A 26,833-nucleotide genomic window follows, 5' to 3' on the forward strand; every position below is an offset into this window, starting at 1 on the left:
TAATGTTATACAGTAATAGATAATACCAGAGTTGACGGTACGGGATAACTCTGGTTAAAGTAAGAGTCCAAGTGTCATGAAAAAGAATAATTACCAAACACCTGTATGTTCATCACCTGAAATATTGCATAAAATTTCACATTTTATAAGAAAAAAGGTTTCTCAACTCAATCACTTAGTATGTAATGAATAACAGACTTTAAAATAACAAAAGGAGAAAATGTCAATATCAAGGCACAAGTTGCGCTCACACAGGATACTAAGATGGCTTGAATCAATTTTATTGGCATTAAAAGTTTTTATTTGGAATTTAATCCACAATCTATACAATTTATTTACAAAGCATGAAAATGGAAAACAGCACAAAATACAATTGAGGTATAAGCTAAGAGCACAGTATGTCATGTTTCAATAAATATAATTCAAAATTTGTAAACTAAGTAACCAGATAGATGAGTCTTGTTTCATAGTAAAACCATATAAAATATTTATTTCACGTGAGGTAGAGGACAGTTTTGTGTATCATGTAATGCAACCAACCACAGCAATTTTAACCATAAAACTGTACATCATTGGCAACATGTTAAAAATTGAATTATGGTCAAGGTAGTCAACAATTTGTTTCAACAGTTACAGAACAGGTATTTCATTTACTGCCTTCACAGATTCAAAACTCAGAAATAATTTAAGACTACTGTGTTGGCTTAAAATTATTAGGATAAACAAATACCTCTAACAGAATGGTTGAAAGCAAGTATATTTTATTTCTCCCAAACTATAGTTCCCGAAAAGGTGTCCTAGATTTAGCAATTCTTTTAGTAGGATTTTTTACTAGAACTACTTTAAGTACACTGTGCTTTATTTTCAAATGAGGTATCTATATTGAAGAAAAAAAATCTTATAAATTTCTTTTACATTCAACTAATTTAATATACTATTTTGTTATCTGGGCTTCATTTTTAAATTTGTTTTTACATGTGATAATTTTCTAATTCAAAAACAGTAGCACTATTCAAGACATTTAATTCTATTACTAAAAAAAAACAGGCCCCAAATTGCATTATGTAGTTTAAAGCCTTTTAAAATGAAAATATTTTACACACAAAAAAGACTGTCCTTTTAAACAAGATGCAAGAAAGAATACCTATGTGAATTTTTCCAATAATGGAAATGTTTAAGTATTCTATACTAGAAAAAATTAAACTGTTTATTCAGTCCCACAATGTATAATACAGCAGTAATGTATCCCTTATTGCTGACAGCGTCAATAAAAACTATTAACAAGTAGTTCCAAGCACAGAAATAGATGTACAGTATGAGCACAACTTTTCACTAATTTTTAATGTCCCACTGTGTGAATTAAATGCATAAAACAAATAAAAATGAGGATTCTGCCCTAAACAATCAAAACGTAAGTCTTTCATTGAGAAGAAAATTTTAGAAGCTGATCAAAAACCTTTAGCACCAGCTTCACCATTAATTTTAGGGAAATACCTTGAGCATGTTTCATATTACTCAAGTTTCCTTATCATTTTATTTTCCTTCAAACAGAAGCCACAGATGTGCAAATGAATTAGTTGTTCTGTCATGACTTCTAAAATATATGGATAACCTGCAAATATCATTGTACTCCGTCTATTTCAACTACTTTAGTAACTGATTTTTAATTCAATATGTACAAATGATTTTATAGCTCAACTGGTAATATATTAAATATGCTATAAAATTAGTTCAAGAAGCATAATTCTCATGGACATAGAAATTCAAGCAAAAGAATATGCTTTTACAAAAAGCGCAAGCCAAACTTATGTTGGTCAAATCCTTTCATAGTGTTACAAGTTCCATTTGTGAAATTAGGGTGGTTTCAAGCTTCCTCAATGACAACAGATTTTACGTTTACTACCTTTATAGATTTGGTACCTTTTTCTCATAAAGCTTAGGGTGCAGAAACTATCATCACCCAAATTAAAGATCACCCATCACCCAGGAAGCTAATATTCTATCTTTTCTTCTTTCTAAGGATGTTCTAACACTTTTGATAAGCCATTCCTCTAATGCAGCTTTTTAAAGTAAATATTTTTATATTTTTCCTAAAAAGAATATTACAAAATCTGAGGCAAAATCTGCTTGCCTAAAGAACTGGCACGCAAAAACACCGAAACAAACTTTAAGCTAGTAATCAACACACAAAATGAGCATGCAAAGAATAGAAGAATAAGTTTATATGGTAAGATATTTTAGCAGAGGCCACTTTTAAAGTATTACAAAATCCCTATATTTTCAAGCTATGTGGTGCAATTTAACTTAAAATTACTTTTAACTAGAATAGTATAATATTTACAATTGACTAAAAAACTATTTTCAAGGAAGTTAGACAGAAACCTATGGCACACTGATTTATCTTCTGGAAAATGAAGACTGTATAATTTCATGACAAGTTTTCATTATGTGAGGAACTAGAAAAAAAATATTTCTTCACTCAATTCTAAATTAAGAGGATATGATAATTTAAAGGTGTTTAAGCACTGCTTAGAATTTTAAAGTAACATATTTCAAAGACTAAGCAGTTTATTTTAGAAGTTTTGGGTTGAAACTTAAGTAAGCTTATCATTTATAACGTAACATAAACAGAAAGATTTTTAATGAATTAGAAAAATAAATGAAATTATAGGGGCTTGAGTTTGTCTCCCAAAAAAAGTTTAGCTGTGACACAACTAATTCACAACTAAAATGAAACTATATCATAAAACACCTGTGATTTTACTTTCTCCAGACCTAAATAAAAGATATTATAGGATATGTCATTTTAACATTTGTTCCTCCTTGAGGAGACTCCAAAAATCAACAAATTTAATTGCAGAATTATTACAGTAAAGTTTAAATGGAAAACAAAATACACATTTAGATCACACTCTAGTGAAGAAATTATACTTTGGGATGTACACAAATTCATTTAGGATACATTAGTACCATTAAGCAAAATATAAAAATAACTGGTTAAATGATAACCTACCGATTGTTGAAGTTCTATACCATTAGAGTAGCTATCATCTATGCTAGGAACAGTATATAACCTTAACCCTAGCTGATTTATTTTAAAAATAAATTTAGCTCTTAAGTAATTTCATTCAGTACCTTATGTGAGAACATGAGAAACATTAAATTCATGGGATAAGAATGTATTAATAGTAGCTCAGGAAACGTCCTTTAAAGAAATGCATACTAAGAATTTTACCTTGTATCTTTTAAGCCAAGCAATAATATGAAATTTGCCATTAAAGAATGACAGACTTAAAAAAAAAAGAATGACAGACTTTTCTGTGCAGAAAAAAATAAAAAGTGCAGAAAATCTTGCCCCTCTCCCAAACTATAGAATTCCTGTCTTCTAAAAAAATATTTAAAAATCTTTTAGTAGCAGATAACTAAACTTCCCTATTAACCTTTCACACACTAATCAGTTGACTGTAAATTCCTGATTTTGATATTAAGTAGTAATTAAAATGGTCCATTCGTACTAATCTTGATAAGACTTAATATATAAACATACAGAAGCCCAACATAATCTTCAAGACATTTAATATTTTACAATTTAAAGAAAAACAAATCCACAAATGAAAACAAATCCACTATATAAATTTCAATAAGACCCATAACTACATATTAAAAACTGTACAGGAAGATTATGGATTGTATAGAAACTGATGTACATTAATGATACCAGTTTTTCTCAAGAACATTAACATTTCACACCACTATTAACAACATAAACAAAAGTTCAGAAATTTTACATTTTATTCCCTCTCCTGAAGTTGCTGCATTAAAAAAAAAAAAAAAAAAAAAACCTAAATATAACCACATTTCAACCAAAAAACAAACTACAACTGCTTCTTGTGTTTAGCAGCAGTATTATAATAAAGCATATTCTTCTTCCCCATTATGCCATGGGGTGTGCTATAACCTCATCAATGAAATTCCTCTCCTGACAAAATGTGTTTTAGGAGACATTAAAAAGAAGAGAACTGATGGAAATTCATTCCAGAATATGAACAAAATAAAAGCAAATTCTGTATATAGTAAGCATAGAATATCAACTTAGAAAGGAGATTGTGTTCATAAAAAAAATGGAGATGCAACCCCTTGAGTAGCTCTATATATCTGAAATAGGATGTCATCATTGTATCTAAAATTGAGTCTGAAATATGAATAACAAAACTGACCACAACTACTTTCCATCACACAAAGCAGCTCTTAAAATGTATACAACTGTTAAACTTGCATTAGAAATATAAGCAGATTATCTAATAGTTCAAACCATAGAGTACTGGTTACTAAGCTGGTTGGAAAAAAGTATAAAGAAACATACATATTCATTCATTCGGAAAATGTAAGAATTTATGTACTAATATATAATCTCTTCACTTTCTCTGATCTACAAATGGATAAAACGCCTAGTTATCTTCATGCAGGTAAGCTGTTCAGAATTCAATTAACAAAGCAAACAAACAAACAAAAATAAACTCTGTTGGGGATAACACAGATTAATCCCTTTAAAGGTTTCTACTCTTTAGCAGTCTTTGATTTCAAAATTTGCAGTTTTAGCTCTTTTATCATCATCTCTAACTTCTGTCTTGCCTCTCGTTCTTGTCTGAGTTCATCTTGGAGTTCTTGCCGATCAGCCTCAGCATGGTCCAATCTCTGTCTGAGTTCTGCCAACTGTGTGATTTAAAAGACTGTGTCAGTTTTCAGTCAGTTTTGTGTTTCCATTTAATTAATTGGCAAAGATCTACCTTCCAATTAATCTTTACAAAATGAACTATTTCATGCACACTACAATCTCTTGAATATCTAATACTATTAATCTGTTTTTGACATGACAACGAATTGAGGAAAACACAAAGCGTCAAGAGAACGGAACCCCTGAAGCACTTCCATTATGCCCTGAGCTTTAGCATACGTACCTCTCCATCATCCCAGCCTGCTCATGTTAAGTGTTATTTGTTCACTTTCCTCAAGTTGTAACCTACTTCCTATTCATTTTTGCTCCAGTGTTTTTGAACATAGTGGACAACAGTTCATGTTTGTTAATTTGTTGGTTTGAAAGTCAATATACTACATTAAAATAATATAACACTTGATATTCAGATAGCTAGAGATTAGCAATCTGGGCAACTAAACTACAGAAACCCACTAAAAGTTTAAAGTAGTAATGCAATCAAAGTTAAAAAACCATCTTGACTGAAAGGACAACATTATATATAAACTGAGTAGTTCTTACCTGTGTCGCATATTCAGCCTCTTTGTCTTTTTCTAAATTTGAGTCACAGGTACATTTTTGCTTCATTACCTGCTCTAATTTTTTCTCTAAGTCTTTCTGTTCAATATAAAATTCTTCCATTCTTTGAGCATGTTCATTCTGCAAAGATTCAAGCTCTTTCTGTAAATTCAGCTGTTCTTCAGTGAGTTCCTTCATAGCTTTTGAACTACTCAACATTTCAACTTCCTACAATATACAGAATCACAAAACAATTTTTACTTTATTTCCATCATGATAAAAATTTCAATTCAGGAAAAAATAGGACATACAATATCTAAAAGTCCACTATCATATTCGTTCTATGTAGAAGTAATTATCTGGAAAAACTATTTTCTCTAAAAATTTAAAAGTATATTAAAATTGCTTCTGAGTGTAAAACTGAAATCTTAAATACATTTGCAGTATCTCATTTTGACTTTTCTTAAGAATGTGCAAAAGTATCTTTTCATAATGGGCTATTACTAAGATAATATTATATAATGGGCTATTACTAAAATAATAATTTTACCATCTGAAGTTGTTGCTTCTTCTGCAAAATTGAGTTCAATTTTTCCTGTTGTTTTACATAGGTTCTCATGACTTCTTCCATGATTTTTCCCTTATCATCCTCACCAACATCTTTGACAAGAAGTGGAGATGAAGCTGCAGCATCACGGTCAATTCCCACCTTGTTTGTATCTCTGACTAAATTGCAAGTGGCAGATTCGGGTTTCTTTTTACTTACAGAATTATTTGAAATTGATGGTTCTGTAAGAGGCATAAATGAAATAACACAGTATGAATATCAGTCTGTTAAAAAGTCAGCCGAACAATCCATAAATGAAATTAACAATTCTATTTACAAATGAAATAAAAAAGAATAAAATACTTAGGAATAAATTTAACAAAAGCAGTATAACACTTAACCAATGAAAACTACAAAATATCACTGAAAGAAATTAAAGCCCTAAATAAATGGAAAGACATCATCTCATGTTCATGAACTAGCAGACTTAAACACTCCAGGGAGCTCTCCTCCTTCCTACCATGTGAGGACCCAGTGAGGAATGGCTATCTATGAACCAGGAAGCAGGCCCTTGCCAAACACCAAATCTACAGATGCCCTGACCTTTGATTTCCTAGCCTCCAGAACTGTGAAAAATAACTGTAGTATAAGCCACTCAGTCTGTAGTAGTTTTGTCATAGCAGCCCAAAGGGACTAAGATAGCTGGTGATACCCACCAAATTAATCTTTTTCCAATACAATAATTATCAAAATCCCAGCTGGTTTTGTGGCAGAAATTGACAGGCTGATTCTAAAATTCATATGGAACTACAAGGAATCCAAAATAGCTAAACAATCTGAAAAGGAGTAACAGAGTTCGGGACTCACAATCCCCAATTTCAAAGCTTATTACAAAGTTACAGAAATCAAGACTGTGTGTAGTCCTGGCATAAGGATTAAGTCCAGAAATAAACCCATACTTTTATGGGCAACAGGTTTTCAACAAAGGCACCAAGACAATTCAGTCAGGAGAGAATAGTTTTTTCAATAGTGTTGAGATAACTATATCCACATACAAAGAATGAGGTTGAACCTGGTACCATATATAAAAACTAGCTCCAAATACATAAAAGATATAAATGTAAGAGCTAAAACTCTTAAATGCAAATTTTTGTGATCTCGGCTTCTTAGATATGACACATAAAGTGAGCAACCAAAGAAAAAAACAAATTGGGGGGCGGCCAGTTAGCTCAGTTGGTTAGAGTGCAGAGCTGTTAACAACAAGGTTGTCGGTTCAATCCATACATGGGCCACTAAGAGCTGTGCCCTCCACAACTAGATTGAAACAACTACTTGACTTGGAGCTGATGGGACCTAGAAAAACACTTAAAATAAATAAAAGTTTAAAAAAAAATTCTCTCTTTAAAAAACAAAATTGGGGGCCAACCTGGTGGCTCCATGCTCCTAACTCTGAAGGCTGCCAGTTCAATTCCCACATGTGTCAGTGGGCTCTCAACCACAAGGTTGCCAGTTCAATTCCTCGAGTCCCGCAAGGGATGGTGGGCAGCGCCCCCTGCAACTAAGATTGAACATGGCACCTTGAGCTGAGCTGCCGCTGAGCTCCCAGATGACTAGCTGGAGCACATCCTCTCAACCACAAGGTTGTCAGTTCGACTCCCACAAGGGATGGTGGGCTGTGCCCCCTGCAACTAGCAACGGCAACTGGACCTGGAGCTGAGCTGCACTCTCAACAACTAAGACTGAAAGAACAACTTGAAACTAAAACGGCACCCTCCACAACTAAGATTGAAAGGACAACTTGACTTGGAAAAAAAAAAAGTCCTGGAAGTACACACTGTTCCCCAATAAAGTCCTGTTCCCCTTCCCCCAATAAAATCTTTAAAAAAAAAAAAAAAAAAAAGAAACAAAATTGGACTTCATCAAAATTTAAAACTTTTGTGCTTCGAAGGACAGTAACAGGAAAGTGAAGACAACTGGCAAAATGACAAATGATAAGGGAAGGATCTAGTATCCAGAATATATAAAGAACTCTTACAACTCAATAGTAAAGAGACAAACAACCCAATTTTAAAATAGGCAAAGGATCTAAATAGACATTTCTCCACAGAAGATTTGCAACGTCCAATAAAAACATGAAAAGACACTCAATATCATTAGTCATTGGAGAACTGCAAATCAAAACCATAAAATACCACTTCACAATCAGTAGGATGGATATAATCAAGAGAGATAATAACAAGTGTTGGCAAAGATGCAGAAATTGGAACCCTCCTAAGCTGCTGGTGGGAATGAAAACGGTGCAGCTGCTTTGAAAAACCAGTTTGGCAGTCTAGGTTAAACACCGAGTTACCACATGAACCAACAATTCCACTCCTAAATATATATACTCAAGAGAAATGAAAACATATGTCCATATTAAAACTTTTGTATAAGTGTCCACAACAGCCAAAAACTGGACACAATCCAAATGTCCATCAGTTGATGAACAAAATGTAGTGTATATTCATCCACACAACAGAACATTATTAAGCCATCAAAAGCAAAGAAGTACGAATACATGCTACAACATGAACCGAGAAATATGCTTAGTGAAAGAAGTCAGACATAAGGCCATATATTATATGATTCCTTTTATACAAAATGTCCAGGAAAGGCAAATCCACAAAGACAGAAAATAGATTAATGGTTGACAGAGGTTGGGGAAAGGGGAGAACAGAGTGTAACTTCTAATGGAATACAGGGTTTCTTTTGAGGGGATGAAAATGTTCTGAAATTAAGTATTTGTGATCATTGTACAACTTTGTGAATTTACTAAAAACCACTGAATTATACAAATTTTAAGGTAAATGAATTATAACATTTTTTTAAAAGTCACTAGAATTAGTTTGGGAAATAAAATATAATGCAAATAGTACATTAGTAATTATTTACCATATTTAAATCCAAAGAAAATGGAGTTTTAAAATTCTCAAAATTAAAGTATAGAAAACCACTCAAGAATGGGGGGTGGGAGATGAGGGTAAGGGGTATCAAATATATGGTGATGGAAGGGAAAAAAAATTATTTATAAAAACAGTTCAATCACTAGAAGACTCTTCAACTCCTCCCAGAAAGCTGAAATAGTTGTCACACTTGCCTCAGCTGTAAGCAGAGTTCTGCTGCTACATGAAGGGTAATACAGGCAGCACTTAAGGGAACATACTTGTTTGGTCCACAGTATTATAGAAGGCACTGTAACTAGGCAGGTTTTTGTTTTTTTTTTAGATGTCCAGTCGGCATTCTGCATGTCTGCCATCTGTCTGGCTCCCACAGCTATGAATTTTCAATCCTTCCTTATTCCATGACTAAGTTTCCTTGAGTCCCATACCTAATTACTCTTACATATACTTCTTAGCATTATTAGTTAAATGGTTTCTCAGTTCACAGCAAACTAGAAAGAATAATAAGGATCTTCTGAAGAAATCTGACAGGAAAGAAAAGGCAGGAAGGTGAAAAAATGATCAGAGAAAAATCACTTGCAATATGAAGCCATATAGCCTATATGTCCATCTCATTAGCCTCTATAGCCATTCTAAGAAAGTATAGCAATTCAGGTTCTCACAGTCACTCAGAGTTTTGAAAGGTGGAATTTTTTAGAAAAGCTTCAATTATCTAAAAGTTCTCTTAAACAGAAATCCTCTTTGAAAATTATGGATTAATGTGTTTATTAGATATTTTTTTTAAAAAAAGATAATTTCTGAATACTTACCTAAATGGCTACATAATTCTCTACTGGATTTTAAATCCATTTTCTCCTGTTCCTCCAGTGAGACATCTGGATAAGACACTGTTTTCTGATGTTTCGCACTCCTGTGAGGCTTCTCTGACTGTCTTGGTATGGATCTACTTGTCTCTGTCTTTGTGACCTCTTTAGACTGGGATACAGCAGAAGTAAGGGACACATTTGGGGCAACCACTTTATCACACATGTATAAGTAGTAGCTGAAAACAAAGAAAGGAATAATAAGACACACGTTCCATTTAGATAAAAAGCAAAACGTATTCCATCTATGGTTAAATAATTTTTATACCAAAACAGACAACATAACGACTCAGAAAATAAGGGTCACAGAAAAAAAGTTCTTGAAAAAGTCAGTACTTTAGGCAATTAGAGCAAAATTATGAGAGATTTTTGTTATTTTTGCAAACAGTAATTCCTAAGCACTAAAAAGATACTCACTGGGAAAAATCACAGTCTCTTCTCCTTCCTTCAAAACCACCTGAGAACTAAAATCATGAAGCACTTTACAGAGCTGTTTAACAGCTTTACGTAGGTAGGTTTATGCCAGAAGGAAAACAGACTGTATGCTACTTTGGAGGACTTGTCCTGCCTACCACCCTCCAAAGCAAGGCATCCTTGCTGTCGTGGTGAGGTGAATTCTGTGCCACACGGCATAGCCATGGCCTGGGTCACCGCAGGCCCAGGGAGAGCGCCCAGGGCCCTTCCTGCTTATACAGCTCGAGAAGAGAACAGGCATTCTGAGTGTTGCCCAGCCACTGCACAGTGCTCCTTGTATCAAACTCCACAGAGCAAGCTTCCGAAAATATTTTAGTACTTCCTACATATTTCATAAAACAGCGATAATAAATCGTGCAAAACTAGTATCAAAGGGATATCTACCAATTTTGCTCCAAGTTCACAGAAAATTGTTCAGCAGATTATCTCAGAGATTCATGGAATAGATGTGAGCTCGATATTTAAGTACCATATATTAACTATAATCTGCATAACCTTCAGCCAAAAGATGCAAACATTTAACTGATATAACACTTTATCCACTAAATCCTAAACACTCTCTCCTTACATCTCATTTTCTTTGTACAGGACACGTCTATTTTGTTCCTCTTTACAAATCACATAAATTCTGAAGATGAAAATTCAATAATAGTCTGCTAAGAAAACTGACAGGTTAAATATTGCCCAAACACTTACTTCAAACCCAATAGGAATGTAGGAACTGTGCAAATGTAAGAAAGACTGAGATTCTTCATCACCATGCTTGGAGGGAATACATATTTACAGTAACAGATAAAAATTTAGGACTTAATAAGTAAGAAGTTTATAATCCAAGACGCATCTTTATTGAAAATATGGGGCCGGCCCGGTGGCTTAGGCGGTTGGAGCTCCTAACTCCGAAGGCTGCCGGTTCGATTCCCACATGGGCCAGTGAGCTCTCAACCACAAGGTTGCTGGTTTGACTCCCGCAAGGAATAGTGGGCTGTGCCCCCTGCAACTAACAACGGCAACTGGACCTGGAACTGAGCTGCACCCTGCACAACTAAGACTGAAAGGACATCTTGAAGCTGAATGGCACCCTCCACAACTAAGATTGAAAGAACAACAACTTGACTTGGAAAAAAGTCCTGGAAGTACACACTGTTCCCCCAATAAAGTCCTGTTCCCCTTCCCCAATTAAAAAAAAAAAAAGAAAATATGAAAACGACTTTGAGGAGGGTGGTTACTATGAAAGCTTGTAAATTTCAAAAAGACTTCTTTCTAAAATATCAAAGTTGCACACCAAACTCCTGAAGAGTTGGTTTACCTCTTGAAAGGAAGTAAAGAAATGAAAAAGAAAATTTTCATGTTTTACTTCGAGGCAAAAAAGAAATGACTGGTTTCTAGGAAAAAAAACGTAGAAACACAAAAAAAGTTACCTTAAATATTCAACACAATTAACAATTAATTTCATTGATTAATAAGAAAGCCTAAAGCTAAATAATGAAGTTCCAGGGCCTAATATAGTACCTGACATACAGATGTTGGTTGAATGAATGAATGAATGAACAAATGAACAAACTAACGAGTTAATATCCACTCACCTGGGGTGTAAAAATGAATGTGTCTGAGAGACATGATCACTTTCCTGCTTTATAACAGGATACCATGATGGTAATTCCATTCCTGATGGTGTATCTATCTGTAGAAAAATGCAGAAGTTTATTGAGAGAAGATGTGATGATGGTTAAAATTTTAATGCGTCCACTTGCCAGGGTATCTCTGGAAAACCCTGACAAAGAGTTCCATTAATTTAAAATTCATAATCTAATAAGGCAGTCTTTCCTTAAAGTACCATGTGTAGTCATTGAAACTCGGAGACTATTACATGAACTATCCCCATCACAGGAACAGTTTCAGTATTCATGTTAACATGGATTACCAGAAATGATTTCATCCCATTTCATACTTATGGCATCTGTTTTTCAAATCCATTTTAAATAGCAGCACTCTGCAAATGTACAGCATTGGTTGAATTCTGATTCTTCTTCATTTTGCTATGATCAGCTAGAATACACCGCATCCATACAGTATTTGTTAGAGTATTAGATAACACTAATATACTTTGCCAAACAAAATGTGAAACCACTTTGCTAACATTTATCTGTAAACCATATTTCCTCATAAGCTGTATCCGCAAATAAAGGAAAGGAGAAAGTAACCAGCCACTTAATGAGCATCTACCTGATAAGAACTTTATACAACCTGCTTAAATTCTAACAAATACCTCATTTTGTAGACAGCATTATCTCTATTGCACAAATCGAAAACTGAGGTTCAGAAAATGAGGAAAAAAAGAAAATAACCTATTACTAACTTCTCCCTTACTTTGGTCTGCTTTATACTTTGTTACCCCTCCCCCTACACACATATACTTCATATTATAGTAATTACCTGCTCTTTTGGGAAAAGGGTACCTTAAGAGAGGGCAATACTCAATAATGGAGGAGGGGAAAATGAGCTGAAAGGAGGCATGATTCAGGTGGGCAACAAAGAGGAGGTTAACAGACAAACCCAGCAGAGTGAGTGAGAAGGGAAGTGGGAATGAGATAAAGAAAGAATAAAGACAAAAAGGAGACCTGATGTTCTTCTGACCCTGATTCCGAAAGGCTCCACTCCTTTCTGCAACTAAGTAAGGTGTATGGAGAATGACATTATTAGATAACATATAAATGCCCCACTCAGGAGACAGCCACCAAATACCAAGAAATTAGGAAAACTATTTTGCCTGACGTCCTAATAATCCAGTACAGAACCAAGAAACTACGTAAAATGGAATGGAAACATCTCCCCAGATGCTAAGCGGTTGTGATTAAAGCAAAACCAATTCCTAAAGTGTCCATGGTTTGATTAGGGCGATCCTGCTGATGGAGGAAACCAATGAGGACTGAAGCCACTCAGGAGCGGCCTGACAAGTGACCCACTGCCCCAACTCGACAGGCTGAAAACAGAAAGGAAACAGCTTTTGGAGCACATATTACACAACTTGACCAATTAGAATAAATAATTTAAGGCCAAGTAAAAGCCACAAACAAAAATATGGCAACTTGTATTGGTAGGCATTCGACATTTTTGTTAAGAATTACTGGGCAAGGAATTCGAAAGACTAACAAGACCACAGGGATGACAGGGAAAGAATATTATTTTGAAAGGATTTAAGAGTTGAGTATTCAAAAACTCATAGACACAACAGTTTAGTGGTTACCAAAAGGTAAAAGGGGAGGGTGGCTAGAAGGAGAGGGTAAAGGGGGTCAAATATATTGTGATGGAAGGAGAAGTGACTCTGGGTGGTGAGCATACAATGTGATATACAGATGATATATTTTAGAATTGTACACTTGAAACCTGTGTAATTTTACTAACCACTGTCACCCCAATAATTTTAAAAAAAGAGTTGAGTATTCAGTGAGGGCCTCTAGACTCTTAAGAGTAGAATCTTTTTAAAAATCACTCAATCCTGATCAAATATTCCAAAATTCAGAATCTGAGGCAAAATAAACTACTTTTTAATAAAGTAAATCAATCACTTCTTTACATAGTTTCCTAGCCTACATCTTAGTTCTACCAGTAAATTAGAAAGGGAACTCACTGCTGGCAACCAAAATACTAAATGATAGTTGCCAGGTGACAGCTAACAGCCTACGGAGAGGAGTTAATAATAAAATGTTGAGAGTTAATTTTACCTAATATGCTGTGGTAAGCCATAAACACATTTATAACAAATTATCTTAAATGCACATTAAAAACAATTAAGGGGCGGCTGGATGGTTCAGTTGGGTGGAACGCGAACTCTGAACAACAGGGTTGCTGTTTCAATTCCCACATGGGTCAGTGAGCTGCACCCTCCACAACTAGATTGAAGACAAGCAGATGTCGGAGGGGCAGCCAGATGGCTCAGTTGGTTAGAGCGCAAGCTCTTAACAACAAGGTAGCTGGTTCAATTCCCGCATGGGATGGTGGGCTGTGCCCCCTGCAACTAAAGATTGAAAACAGCAACTGGACTTGGAGCTGAGCTGCGCCCTCCACAACTAGATTGAAGGACAATGACTTGGAGCTGATGGGCCTGGAGAAACACACTGTTCCCCAATAATCCCCAATTAAAAAAAAAAAACTGCTAAAAAAATAATAATAATTAAGAAAAGAACACATTATACAACAGAATATTCACAGGCATGCCTTCATCTATTCTGCATTTGTGTCAATATACAAGTTAGGTCTTCAAAAGAACAATGTAATTAAATGGGACAGCAGTGCCATTTAATTGATCAGGAATAAAAATTAAGATACCAAGAGATGATAAAAATTAAGATACCAAGAGATGAGAGTATCTATTGCCTTTTATCTTACCTTTCAATACGGGAATAATTTATTCCCTTTGTGTATTTTAACATTAAAATACATTCCATGACTTGGCAAAGCAGAACAGTACACCACTTAGTAGCCTAAGTTAGAGCCTTTAACATTTTTAAACGCTTTTATCACCCAACTTCCCCACCATTATCTACCACAAAATGAATAGATGATATCCTCAACTGAAACACCTGAGAAAAATTTCAGACATTATTTCACTATTTCATTTCATAAAGGTTCTTTCTCTAAGTCATAAAACAACAATGTCTATGAAAGAAAAATTTAAACAATCCCAAAACGTATGGAAGAGGTAATTTTAAATAAATAAAAATTAGGGATTGTTTTATGAAAATGTCTGTAAATTTCATCTTACTGTGTTATGTATACATGACCTCTTGATAATCAGATTTCCTAATAAAGAACTGTTGTATTTTGGTAGTACAATACTTACTAGTCTAACAATGAAATAATTTAGAGAACTTGATTTCATTTATAAAAAAACCAATAAGCATTTTTGTCACCACTTTCTAGATATACAAAAGCAATCTCACCCACTCAGCACTGTTCATACACAAACATTCCATTTGTATTAAAAAGAAAAAAAAACCTTTAAATTCCTAGACTAACTTCAGTAATAAACTTTGCTTTTAGGTGGCACTCGTTTTTTAGTTACAGTAACAGATTAATATTTATGGCCTTTAATTAAGTTGAAAAGGCAAACATTGATGAACTAAAGAAATCAAGACGATGCTTCAAAATATTGGTGGGATTTCCAAACTCCCCCCAAAATAAGAAAGCTTTTTAAAATGTTAAAAAAATTTATTTTTAAAATATAAAAGATTATACATTTTGGTGTCCATGAGACAGTACGCGTAAGAAGAAATAATCAGTTGCTAAATTTAAGTCTATCCTTATGGTGTTATTAAACAAGAAATTAAATGTAATGCCTATTAAATATACATTATAACATAAATCACTAGCAACCTTTCTAAACACATGACTAAATCGTAGTTAATCAACAACTATGTATAAAGCAAATATACCTGTCAGAATCTTTTTACTGAGTATAGTAGTAAGATATTCAAGTGGTCAGTAAATGATTTCAGAAGAACACAAGACACCCTACCAGACAGCTGCCAACAACTCTTACTGAAAGAAATTGAATCTCTCAGTATAGGATCAGGTTTCCTCAGTACTTCCAACATGTTATGAATGAGTGTGTTTCAACAACTGAAACAGGAATAGTGTTACAAGGTAGCAAGCAAATAGCTACTTAAGGGATTTTAAGGCTTAGTCTTGAGCCTCATTTCATTGTAATTATTAGAATATATCAACCTAATGCAAAACTGGAACAATCTGATCTAAGCATCAGTTCTAACTCATCAAAGACAGATCTTCAGGAGCTACAGTAATGTCTGCTGTTCCCCAACTCTGAAAGATCATACCACCTACCGCACAAAGCCAATTTTACATTTAAAGTGCTTAAAATGCTCACAGGAAAAGCAAAGGCTACGTTCTTATAATGTGCAACTGTTGTTGTCTTAAATCCTTCATGGACACAAAGCCATGTGAAGTCAGTAATATATTACTCCTTTTACAACTTGAAGGAAAAGGAACAAACTGATGATAAAATCTTGTTAACTCCTGGAACTTTAAAAAATAAAATTTTTACATTAGAATTCTGTGGTGTCCAAACCATTGAACATTGCAATTACCTGGAAATCTCCATGTCATACACATATTTCACTAAAATATTTGTGGCCAAATTTCAATCTGTATAAATCTATGGTTTTGCTTTTTCTATCCCATTTCAGCATAGATGCTTTAAAAAAAAAAGTATGATCTTGGCTTATTTTGGCCTTCAACTATTGTAAATTGAATAGCAAAATGTAGATTAATGCACTATATGAAATGTACTCTTTTTTACTCTATTTCATGTTTTTTTGTTTGTTTTTGTTTTTAATGCTGGTGATCCACTAAATTGATTTCATGACCCTCGGGGCCCTTTCTCAACTGGGGTTCTCAAGAGAATTAAAGCCCAAATGCCCCCAGGCATCCATTACATACAATGAATTAACTTCTCTCCTCCAAAAGCATTTAAAATAGTATTATATACCATCCTGGGGAGAAATGACAAACCATCACTCAAATCATTCTCTGTAGGGCTTCATTCTCCTCTCATGGAACCCCAGATGAGAAAGGCTACATGGGTTACAGTGCAATTTGAAAAACACTGCTCTAAGTGAACTGTCTTAAAATTGGTCCAAAAATACTACTATTTCAACAACTAGTCCTGTATCAGTAACACTTGCACATTCCATAGATGCTTTTGCACAGATTTACAAAGCATTACATATGCAAAGGAATAAATTCCCATAGTTAATCATCACTCCATTGTGAAATGAGGAGGAAATTTTTTTCTTCTTAGTATTTACTACAATGGACCTATATTGCTTTCATAATCACACCAAACTTTTTTTTTTTTTTTAATTGGGGAATACTGGGGAACAGTGTGTTTCTCTAGGGCCCATCAGCTCCAAGTCGTTGCCTTCAATCTAGTTGTGGAGGGCGCAGCTCACTGGCCCATGTGGGAATCAAACGGGCAACCCTGTTGTTCAGAGCTCACGCTCTAACCAACGGAGCCATCTGGCCGCCCACACCAAACTTTTTTAACATGGAATAAAAGTCCTAATATTATTTACCAAAATGGTCCTTCGTAAGTCTCAAACTTTTATTCTTTGTTCCCATAAGATAAACAAAATATGCACTTTTAATGCTATTTGAAACCTCAAAATAAATTTAATATTACAAATAAAAAAATCTTTATAACTAATCCTATCTTCCTCCTCAAAAATCACTGGTAAATTTATAGAACTATTAAGATTTTTCATTCAGTTATCCAAACCTTTACTAAACATCTACCACATTCCAGATTCAGAATCTAGAAGAATTCCTGCCGTAGGGCACCTCCATCAAGTCTTTGTACGGAAAAGGGTACTAAAACAATGTGTGCACATGACTTTTATTCATCTTTTGTTATCCGTATATATTGAGTATTACTATTTTAATAGTTTCTTTCCTTTCTTAAAACGTGTATACATTTTTTTGGCACCCTCTGTATTTTTGTGACCCACTTATAAGTCTAGAAATCCAAATGACTTTTAAATTAATTGTGTATCTTTCTTATTCATTCCTGTGCCTACCATGGTGCTGTAATATCTTAGTTATGGGGGAAAAACATACTTTTAAAAAGGTTTATGGTTTAATTGTATATTCTTTTGGTTTTTGTCTTCTAATAAAATCCTTAAATTATTTTATTAGGTTGATGCAAAAGTAATTGTGGTTTTTGCAATTATTTTTTAACCTTTAAAACCACAATTACTTTTGCACCAACCTAATATACTAGTTCTACCTCTTGAACAAATTGAGTTCCAGCTCCACATTTTCCACTCCCAGAATTCTTCAAATGAACCCAATTCTTGATTACTTCCTTGTTCTCCCAATGGTATAAATTATCATGTATGCATAGCTATGAGAACACTATATATTGATTCAGGACTATCCTTTTTTTTTTCCTTGAAGTTTCTTATTTTCAGAACAAAAGAATAAATTTCTCAGTTTTTTATCATAAACTTTTTAAAAAATATTAACATTTTTAAATGTTTTGCCATGTTTTAATGGTAAAATGAATATAAATATACACTCTGTATTTCCCAAACCATAAGGGGGCACTATTGCCAAAGCCATTCTAAAGATTTCATTGAAGTATCCGTCCTATAACATAATTCTTAACAACCTGTTTTGCACTTTCTTCTTGCACATTTCATTTCAGTAAGTAAACAAATATCCAACTAGGGTAATTATTGTGTACAAACAACTAAAAAAATAGATAAATTTTAACCCAATACTTAGTTATCTTATTTGTCTTAGAAATATCTTCACATAATTCTAGGTAAAGTCAAGATGTTTGCAGAAAGGGAAAAAAAAAATCCCCAAATACGTATTAGGAACTACTTCAATAGTTCAAAGCAGCATCCTGCATTTCAAGACTCTTTCAAAATACTTCACATTCATTCTCTCATTTGATCAGTTATCTTACTCTACAGTTTATATGCAAATTATGTGTTTATTGAAGATTAAACCATCACTTTCCAAAAAATTCCAAATAGTCTAATAAAAGTGTTCTTTTCCAAAAATTTATTCAGTGAAAACAAAAAAAAAAAAAAAAAGATTTCAGAGTGCCTGTGATGTGCCAGGTATAGTAACCTATGTTGTGGGAAAATAGGAAAAAGATTATCTCTAAACTCGTGAAGCCAGTTATTAATTTTAGAAAATTACACAAAAATATTCCTACCGACCCTTTACATGAGCACAAATACTTCATTTGATACTGACTTATCCCCACTTAATCAAAATTGATACTAATAACAAAATGCAAACTATACCACTGATGTAACAAATTATCATAAAATCCTCCACAATTGTTACTGGAACACATTTTGTCCCAATACTCCTCTTTGTAGTTGCCCAGTCTCTCTAGTGTATTTCTTTACTTCCTAAACAAGGAAGCGTATTTACTTCCTAAACAAAAGTATAATAGTTTAAAAGAGGGGAGAAATTTTTTGTAATTATTATTATTCCAACGACCTCTACAGAAATTATGAACATAAAGGAAAATACAAAACTTAAAATAGTGAAATATTTAATAAGCTTTAGAGGGAAAATTTTTAGTCAGTATCTTTAGGTTATCTTAGGGGGGAGCCAAAAAAATGTATACACATGTCTTGTATTCATCTTTCGTTATCCATATGTATTGAGTTTTACAATTTTAATAGTTTCTTCCTTTCTTAAAATGTGTATACATTTTTTTGGCACCAGCTGTATTTGCATCATAGATCATTATACAGGTTTTTTTCCACTAAGCAGAATTTAAAAAAAAAACTACCTTATTTTTCTTAGTTAAGAGTACTGAAGTCTAAATGTTAGAAATAGAAATTTTAATTTTAAAACGTATATCCTTTTAAGGACACATATCATCTTTAACTTGGTGAAGACTGTCAGCCACATGCTATAACAGTAAAGAATCACCTATAATTATCTTATCAATTGACTACAAATGGGCTTTTCTAATGTGCTTGAAAATAATCTTAGGTAAATATCACCCTTCAAATTTTATTTACAAATGATCAATTTGCTTAATGACCTTTTTACCAAAGACAGAAATGTAAGATTGAACAAAATCAGAATTAGATCAAATAAATAATACTTATTGAGGATTTGGAGAAGAATCAGGAATACGATATTCTTGCATGTATTTGTGCACTGTAAAATAACCATTTTTCTAGTAAAAAGCACAAAAAGCTCAAATGATATGAAGAAATAAACAGTTTAATAACACCATTTTGCAAAGCAAACTAGGTAGACCTAAACTCAAGTATTTTCCTTGTGGTAACCTAAGACAGTTCAAAATATACCTTTAATTTCTACAAAGAATACAGTCAGTATTAGAGCACTGACCTTGTAACACTTACTTCTTCCATCTATAGCTAACTTTGCAAATTAAATATAGCTATTAGTTATGCCAATAGTTTGGTGATCATTACTAATATAATTACCATCCGCAGAAATAATTGACATTTTCTACATTTCAATTGCCTGTTGAGTTTCAGGGGTTTCTTTCTAATCCAAAAACAATTTATTTGACTACATAAACACGGAAAATTATATTAGTATTCACACTAAACCATGAGTCTTTTATATGAAGTTAATATTTAGTATATTTTCACTTAAAAAAAAAATAAAAGACTGTCAACTTTTTAAAATGAGCTTCCTCTGGGTCTATTTGGTTTGTTTGGCAACCAACCAACTCACTGACTCACAGAAGATAATGAAAAATGCTCCCAAGTCAAGAGCTATCTCCTTGCCCCATTCCCAGTTAAATACCTTAGTCTATTACAAGTTAACAGAATTTAAGAACCATTATGTGAAGTGAAACTGATTTTAAAAAGTTAATGATTCTCAAAATTTCAGTTTCTGCTACTAAATTTGCTTTAGGGAAAAGTAGTTAAAATTACTAGACTTCAAGTCAGAAGACCTGATTTCAACTGATTCTACCACCTACCAGTTATACAACCAGAAGCATGTGACCCCTCTGAAACTGGTTTCTCATCTGAGAAACCTTGTTCAACAGACCTTCAAAAAAAAACTACCTCACAAAGTTTTGAAGAGTGAATTTTTAAAATGTCAAGTGGCAAGCATAACAAAAACACCACTCAAGTATGTATTACATGTGAACCCAAAAAAACTCTCATTTACTAAAGGTTTGTTTGCTGGACATTTTCTTAAGTTCCCTTAAATGGCTTAAAATTCATATAAAATTGGAAACAATACTAAAAAACAATACCGAAACACTACAGCAAATACTGCAAAAAATAACAGCAGAAAGATGAAAAAATATCTCACATCTTCCCCAAATAAAAAATGAATTCAAATGAATAAATTTGGAGACAACGAAGGACTATATCCAGATGAAGGATGATTTCAATTTTATCCAAACCCTAGTACCTTCAGTTTCAGTTAAGTAAATCCATCATCTTTTTTTTAAACCTTTATCATGGTTCTCAGGTATTTCTTTTCATAAAAACAAGAACATTAGGCAAAGTAGTTTATCCTAAAAATGCTTATGTCAGAGCAACAAAGGTTGGAGTAGTATCTGGCAAATAATGCGCCACCAATGGCCATGTAAAGGTAGAGCCCAAACATAGCTTGTGGGAAGACATCATAAATATCAAAAGGAGCATTCCACATTTTCAGAATATAGATAATCTCCAAGCACAAGCTTCAGCATGGGAACAGTCCAGGTGTAAGCAAGTCCAGCAAGGTGAGAACTGGATTGAAGTCAACCCTGCTTCAAAATCTGTTATAACTGCACCTGAACAATATGAACTTATCTAGTAGCCACAGGCAAAGAATTTCAACAGTGTGCTGACCCTTTGGAAGCAGCAAGTAGCAAAGTACCCTGAATTAGAGTTTAACACTATCTTCATGGGGCTTCAGAAGCAAATCACTGTCTTAAAACTACACTGCATTTTGAGAGAAACTAAATTTCCATAAGATACCATAATAAAGCACAGCATACCAAATCTTAGATTCTATTCTAGACCACGTTCTAATGTTGCCGTAAATAACCTTCCGTCATTTAACATTTCATTCATTTCTTCTGTGAAGTAGAAGGACAGAGACTATTTCAAGGAATAAAAACTAATATTGGAAAAATTAGATTCCTAAAATGAAACATGGTCAATCTTTTGTTGTATAAATCAAAAAAGTACAAGAGCTCAAGAACAATGCTTGCCACATTTCAAACCCTTAGTGTTAGCTACTATACTGATTTTAATCAAGTAGAAAAATGTATTTAAAAACCAGACCAACAAAATGAATAGTTAATAACCCAAATCTTGTCTATTATCCAGGCAAACTCTTAGAATGAAGATATTAGTTTCACGTACCAAATAATCCAGTGGGAAAAATAAGTTTAAGATCTCTTTGCTAATAGGTTTTTATATTAACATTTATTTAGTCTAAAACAATCTTTTATTCTAGCTGTCATTATTTTTTTAATTATTCCTTTCTTTAAAAAAAAAAAAATCTTGGTTCCTAGAATCACAAATTCTTCAAATAAATCTTTCTTGTCCATTTGTCTCCAATACTCATCAAGCCTGAATACCCAGGTATATAAACAATGTCAGAAATCCTAGATGTACCTTTGAAAAGTGCTGTTTTGACTAACTATTAAACCATTTGCAAATGGAGGTAACACCTAAGTGTAAATTATTTTAAATCTTAGGAAAACAAAAGATTTAGTCATTAAAAAGCAAGATGTATGAAAGAGAATATGACTTGAAAAAGAAGTCCCCAATCCTCCACTTCTTAGCTAGATAATCTTGGGAAGGCCATTTGATTTCCGAGCCTGTTCTCTTTGTCTGTAAAATGGGAATGATCCTACTTCTCTCACTAGGTTGTTTAGAAACTCAAAGAACACACACAGGTAAGTACTTTGTAGCCCATAATGTGTAATACTTATTATATAGATAGGTATTTTTAGTTGTTGCATGAGCAGTAAGTTTCTCAACCCACAAGTTATATTCTAAATAAACACTTTTGATCTCAAAGTAAACCACTACTGTTATTCCAAATTGCTATTAAAAAAAACGAAAACAAAAACACTTGCCTTGGATTGAGTTCTCTTTCCATTTCTCATGCTAAATTTCTCCTTCATTTCTTCTAAAACTATCTTCAGTTTCTTTTCTTCAGGTGTCCCTAAGTATTTTTGGTTCACGTGAAGATAGCAATGCCATTTGGCTGATTCAAAGCCCCAGTGGCAAGTCCTTTTGTCAGGTGACCTGTGAGAATGCATCACAAATGTCTGGGGCGCAAACATTCCACAGCACTCCAGACACTGAATACAGGGAGCATCAGGCTGGACATAAAACTGGGGTGCAAAAAGACCCTGACATTTGCCCAAGCATTCATGTTCCACTTCGAAGGCACTGCCAGTTTCCTTTAATTGAGCCAAAGAGTTTTTAGCAGGAAGTATGCTACCATTTTGAGGAAAAGTGCGTGGCCGCAATAAAGCATTACACAGTCTTTGTGCATCAGTTAATGTGATCAGCCCACAGGATGGGGCATTGAATGGAAGTATTCCCAGGACTTTTAAAATATGAAGCTGGTCTGACGTACACCTGGAACAATAGATGTACAACTCGTCACACACTGTATTTATTTGCTGCAGTGAAAATTCTCGGAGAACAGAATTTAAGACTTGGGGCAAACAGAGTCTCTTTTCTCCCCCAACCTGAAAACAAGAAATGGACTCCCCTTCCAACACCGTCTGGGTGAGTTCTGTGGAGCTATCAGAAGGGATGAGCAGTGGACCAGGAAGAACTTGAGGAGAGGGAAGAGGCAGAAATACGGTAGGCGACATGCTTTCTTGGGAATAGCGAGCAGAAAATGCTGCTGGTCCACCCAGAGAGCTCTGACTACTCAAATGGAATTGTGCCAGAGTGTGTTTCAAACTGGGATTTAAGTGTAAAGGTTCAGGCACAGAGGTACAGCTTCGCTTGACAGGCTCTCCGTCAGTTTCCATTGGCGTTTCATAGTCTTCCAGGTGTTCCTTCTTTACTGTCGCCATCTTGTTTACCATCATTTGTCCATTTGCATGTCTGTCTGGCATCATTTTTTTCACTGGAGGGCTGCCATCATCTTCCATCCCATTCATTTTTTTATTTGAGCCCTGAACCAAGGAAAATGTTGTCTGTAGGTTTTCCATTGCTAAAAACTATTATGTTAAATAAGTAAATGTGAGGTTTGCATTGCTAGCTGCTTATTTGAACAAAGAAATGTATACCAATACTGATGATAGTGTACTCTCAGAGAAAATTTAAATTTCCAAAAAGAGATCCCCCTAAATCACTCAACAGACTTTGCAACTTTGTTTTGGTTCTTACACTCTAGTATAATTTCACTCCAAGTGCTATAAAATTTCTTGTCTCCAAATATAAAGAGGCACACCTCTGAGGAAGCCTTTGTTTCTTTTTAATTCTTCAGATAGGTATTCAAAGTTACCAAGTGTCTCAATTCAAGATTTCCAGGTTCAATGCAATGGTTGGGTTTGGTTTTAAGCAAAACAAGTGAAAAGTTTATGCAATTACTTGTGTCATCCAAACCTAGACACAAAAACAAGTCAAAATGATGCACCCAAATTTAACTTCTGGCACCAAGGACACCAAAAAAGGAAAAAAGTATCTTCTCTAAAAATGATGATCTGTTATTCTGTGTTGACAAACTGAAGGCTTGTATAAATTGTCACACCAGTAAGAAGAGCTGCTGACTCCACTTGAACTTTTATAATTAAAGGTGATTTAAAGAAAAATTGCCCAGTTATCTTCAAGAATTATGTTCATTCTTCTTTTAATTACTCTGAAAGAGAAGGGGGATGGGGGAAGAGTTACATTTGAATTTGCTCCAGAGGCCAAAGGGTCAGTTTGAAACCAGTTTCTTAATCTTAAACTGAATTCACTTTTCCAAAGGTGACACTTGAGTGATTTCTTTAAATCCAACACCAGTTAATGAGAACTTTCATTTAAATGGGAAAGCAATTCGGAAAACGGGTAAAGGGAGCAATAATACCCTCAAAAGGAAGAGGAGTACTTCAACTCAGAACCGGAAGAACCTTAAACATATCATCTCAGCCAAAACTCAGTATCAGAGGCTTCTCAGTTATGCCATTTTAACTAAAACAAGGCATTAGTTCATCTCTTAACTTAAAAAAAAAAAAACACCAGTTTCCTCCCCCCAAAAAATCAGATACGAATTAACATACCTACCATATGTAATTAAGTTACAAGCTTAAGTGCATTGATTCATCTAGTCAGTGTGCTATTTTTCTGGAAGGACTAGAGATAAAAATTAACTTTCCTTTAAAAGGTTAGTGAATTTGCTTAATGGAAGCCAAAAGTTATAGCCTCCACGCCTGGGCATCTCCATCCTTGAAGACTAATCCGGGACAAAAAGCACAAAGCAGACAGACCTCACAAAGAATGAAAATGGAGGAAGGAAAAAGATTCTTCTTCTACTTCTTTCCTGAGAGAAAATCCAAAAGAAACCCAATACATAGAAAATTTTGCCTCCCAAACTCCCAGCAATTTATCTTAAAACAAACCTAAAGGATTAAGGACCAAGGCCACTAGTCAACGTACTGACTTTCGCCCACCACAGGAACACCTCAGCCAACGCAAACCAAGGAAGAAGGCAGGAGGCATGACCTAGAATGGGGGAGTCCCCCAAACCCTGAAATCCTCCGCCCACGCAAAGCCACCCACCCGTTTCAAACCCGAGGGGGAGGAGGAGGAGTGGAAGACAGGGACCCGAGACGCCTTGGGGTGTGCAAGGGAGTAGTGGGAAGTGGTGGAAGTGGAGTCCCCCAACCCCCACTCGCGATCTCAGGACAACCCCAAGTGCCATCCTACCCCGGCCCCACTGCGGAGGCCGCGGGAAGGACTGTGGAAATCCCCTGTGCACCCTCTGCCAGGGAAGTTCTCGGGTGTCACCCAGCACCCCTAAGGCTACACCTCCGCCCTTCGGGGGCCAGAGGGAGAAGGGTCAGCGAGCGGGTGGGGCGCCGAGCCGGAATCCCCACGCCGCCGGGCGCCGACCAACCCGGTCTAGCCCGGGGCATCCCCGCGGAGCGCAGCCTGGTTGCGGGGTGGCGGGGGGAGGGGGGAAGGCGGTGTTGACGGGTGTCCCAGTCTCCGGGGTCCCGACGGCTCGGGTCAAGTGCACAGTCCTTCTCCGGCCCACGCCCACCGACCGGAGTCAGCGAGGCAGGCTCCGCCGTAGGACACCCGCCCCCGCGCCCCCCGTGGCCCCGACCCCACCCGGGACCCGCGCATCCGGACCCCCGACTCCGGCCTCCACGCCCGGGGAAGCTCGAGGAGCTTTGTTAAGCCCCCACCACCCCCGCCGCCGCCGTCGGGCTCCCCGGGGGCCGCGCGCCCCCTGCCTCCCGCCGCGTCCCCCCAGCAAGCCAGGGCCGCACCTGTGCCCGCCGCCGCCGCCGCTCGCCTGCTCCCTCGGCTGTGCCGGCGCCGCTCCGAACCCCACACACATCGCTACACACAGCCCTCTGACGTCACCGAGCCCTCGGCCCGCCCACGTCACTGCGGAGACACACGGCTTCCCGCAGACGCCGCCGCCGTCTCCGGCCGCCCGGGGGAGAGCGAGGGCGGCGGGGAGGAGGAGAGGAGGGGAACGGAGCCAGCGGCGGCACCGCGCGCGCGGGGGCGCGCGGGCCTGCCACCGTCGCCGTCGCCTCGCGGGTTCCAGTTCCTCGGGGACGCGCGCGCCGTCTGGCCTATTGTGGCTCCTCAGGGCTCCCCCCGCCCCGTCGTCTTGCGCGCGCGCCCCTCCCCCCAGGCGCGCGCCCGGCGCTCCTGGCCCCGCGCGCCGTCTGGGCGGCTGGCGCGCGGCGCTGTCTGCGGTGCACCCGGCGCAGACAGGATGTTCCCTCCCCGCCCCACCCCCACCGTCGCCCTCTCTCCTTCCTTCCTCGAGTCGCCCGGCCGGCTGTCTGGGGCCGCCACCGCCCCGCCCCCGCCCCACCCGCTGCTCTGTGGTGACGGGCCAGACCCGGGGGCGCCCTGGCCGCTCGGCCGCCGAGCGACAGGGAGAGAGGGGGCAGGGCCGCCGCGCCGTGCACTGTGCACGACCCCAGCAGCCGGCCGGGCGGGGGCAGGGCCCGCCGGGCCGAGCGCCGCCGCCCGAGGTCAGGCACGGGCGACCCTCCCCCCGC

At 36.4% G+C, this 26,833-nt stretch overlaps 1 protein-coding gene across 1 annotated transcript; it reads right to left on the reverse strand.

The window, feature by feature from the left end:
• Positions 1 to 259: 259 nt before the first annotated feature.
• On the reverse strand, positions 260 to 26,463 carry SKIL (SKI like proto-oncogene). Its single transcript, XM_081027789.1, has 7 exons — positions 26,081 to 26,463; positions 22,715 to 24,462; positions 11,679 to 11,776; positions 9,568 to 9,800; positions 5,823 to 6,061; positions 5,276 to 5,500; positions 260 to 4,713 (listed from the first exon to the last, which is right to left on the reverse strand). The coding sequence occupies exons 2-7, from the start codon at positions 23,810 to 23,812 to the stop codon at positions 4,558 to 4,560; spliced, it is 2,049 nt and encodes a 682-aa protein (XP_080883915.1). The 5' UTR covers positions 23,813 to 24,462; positions 26,081 to 26,463; the 3' UTR covers positions 260 to 4,557.
• Between the last annotated feature and the right edge of the window lie 370 nt (positions 26,464 to 26,833).

This window comes from Rhinolophus hipposideros, assembly GCF_964194185.1.
Source record: "Rhinolophus hipposideros genome assembly, chromosome: 2".
In the NCBI taxonomy this organism is placed as follows: domain Eukaryota; kingdom Metazoa; phylum Chordata; class Mammalia; order Chiroptera; family Rhinolophidae; genus Rhinolophus; species Rhinolophus hipposideros.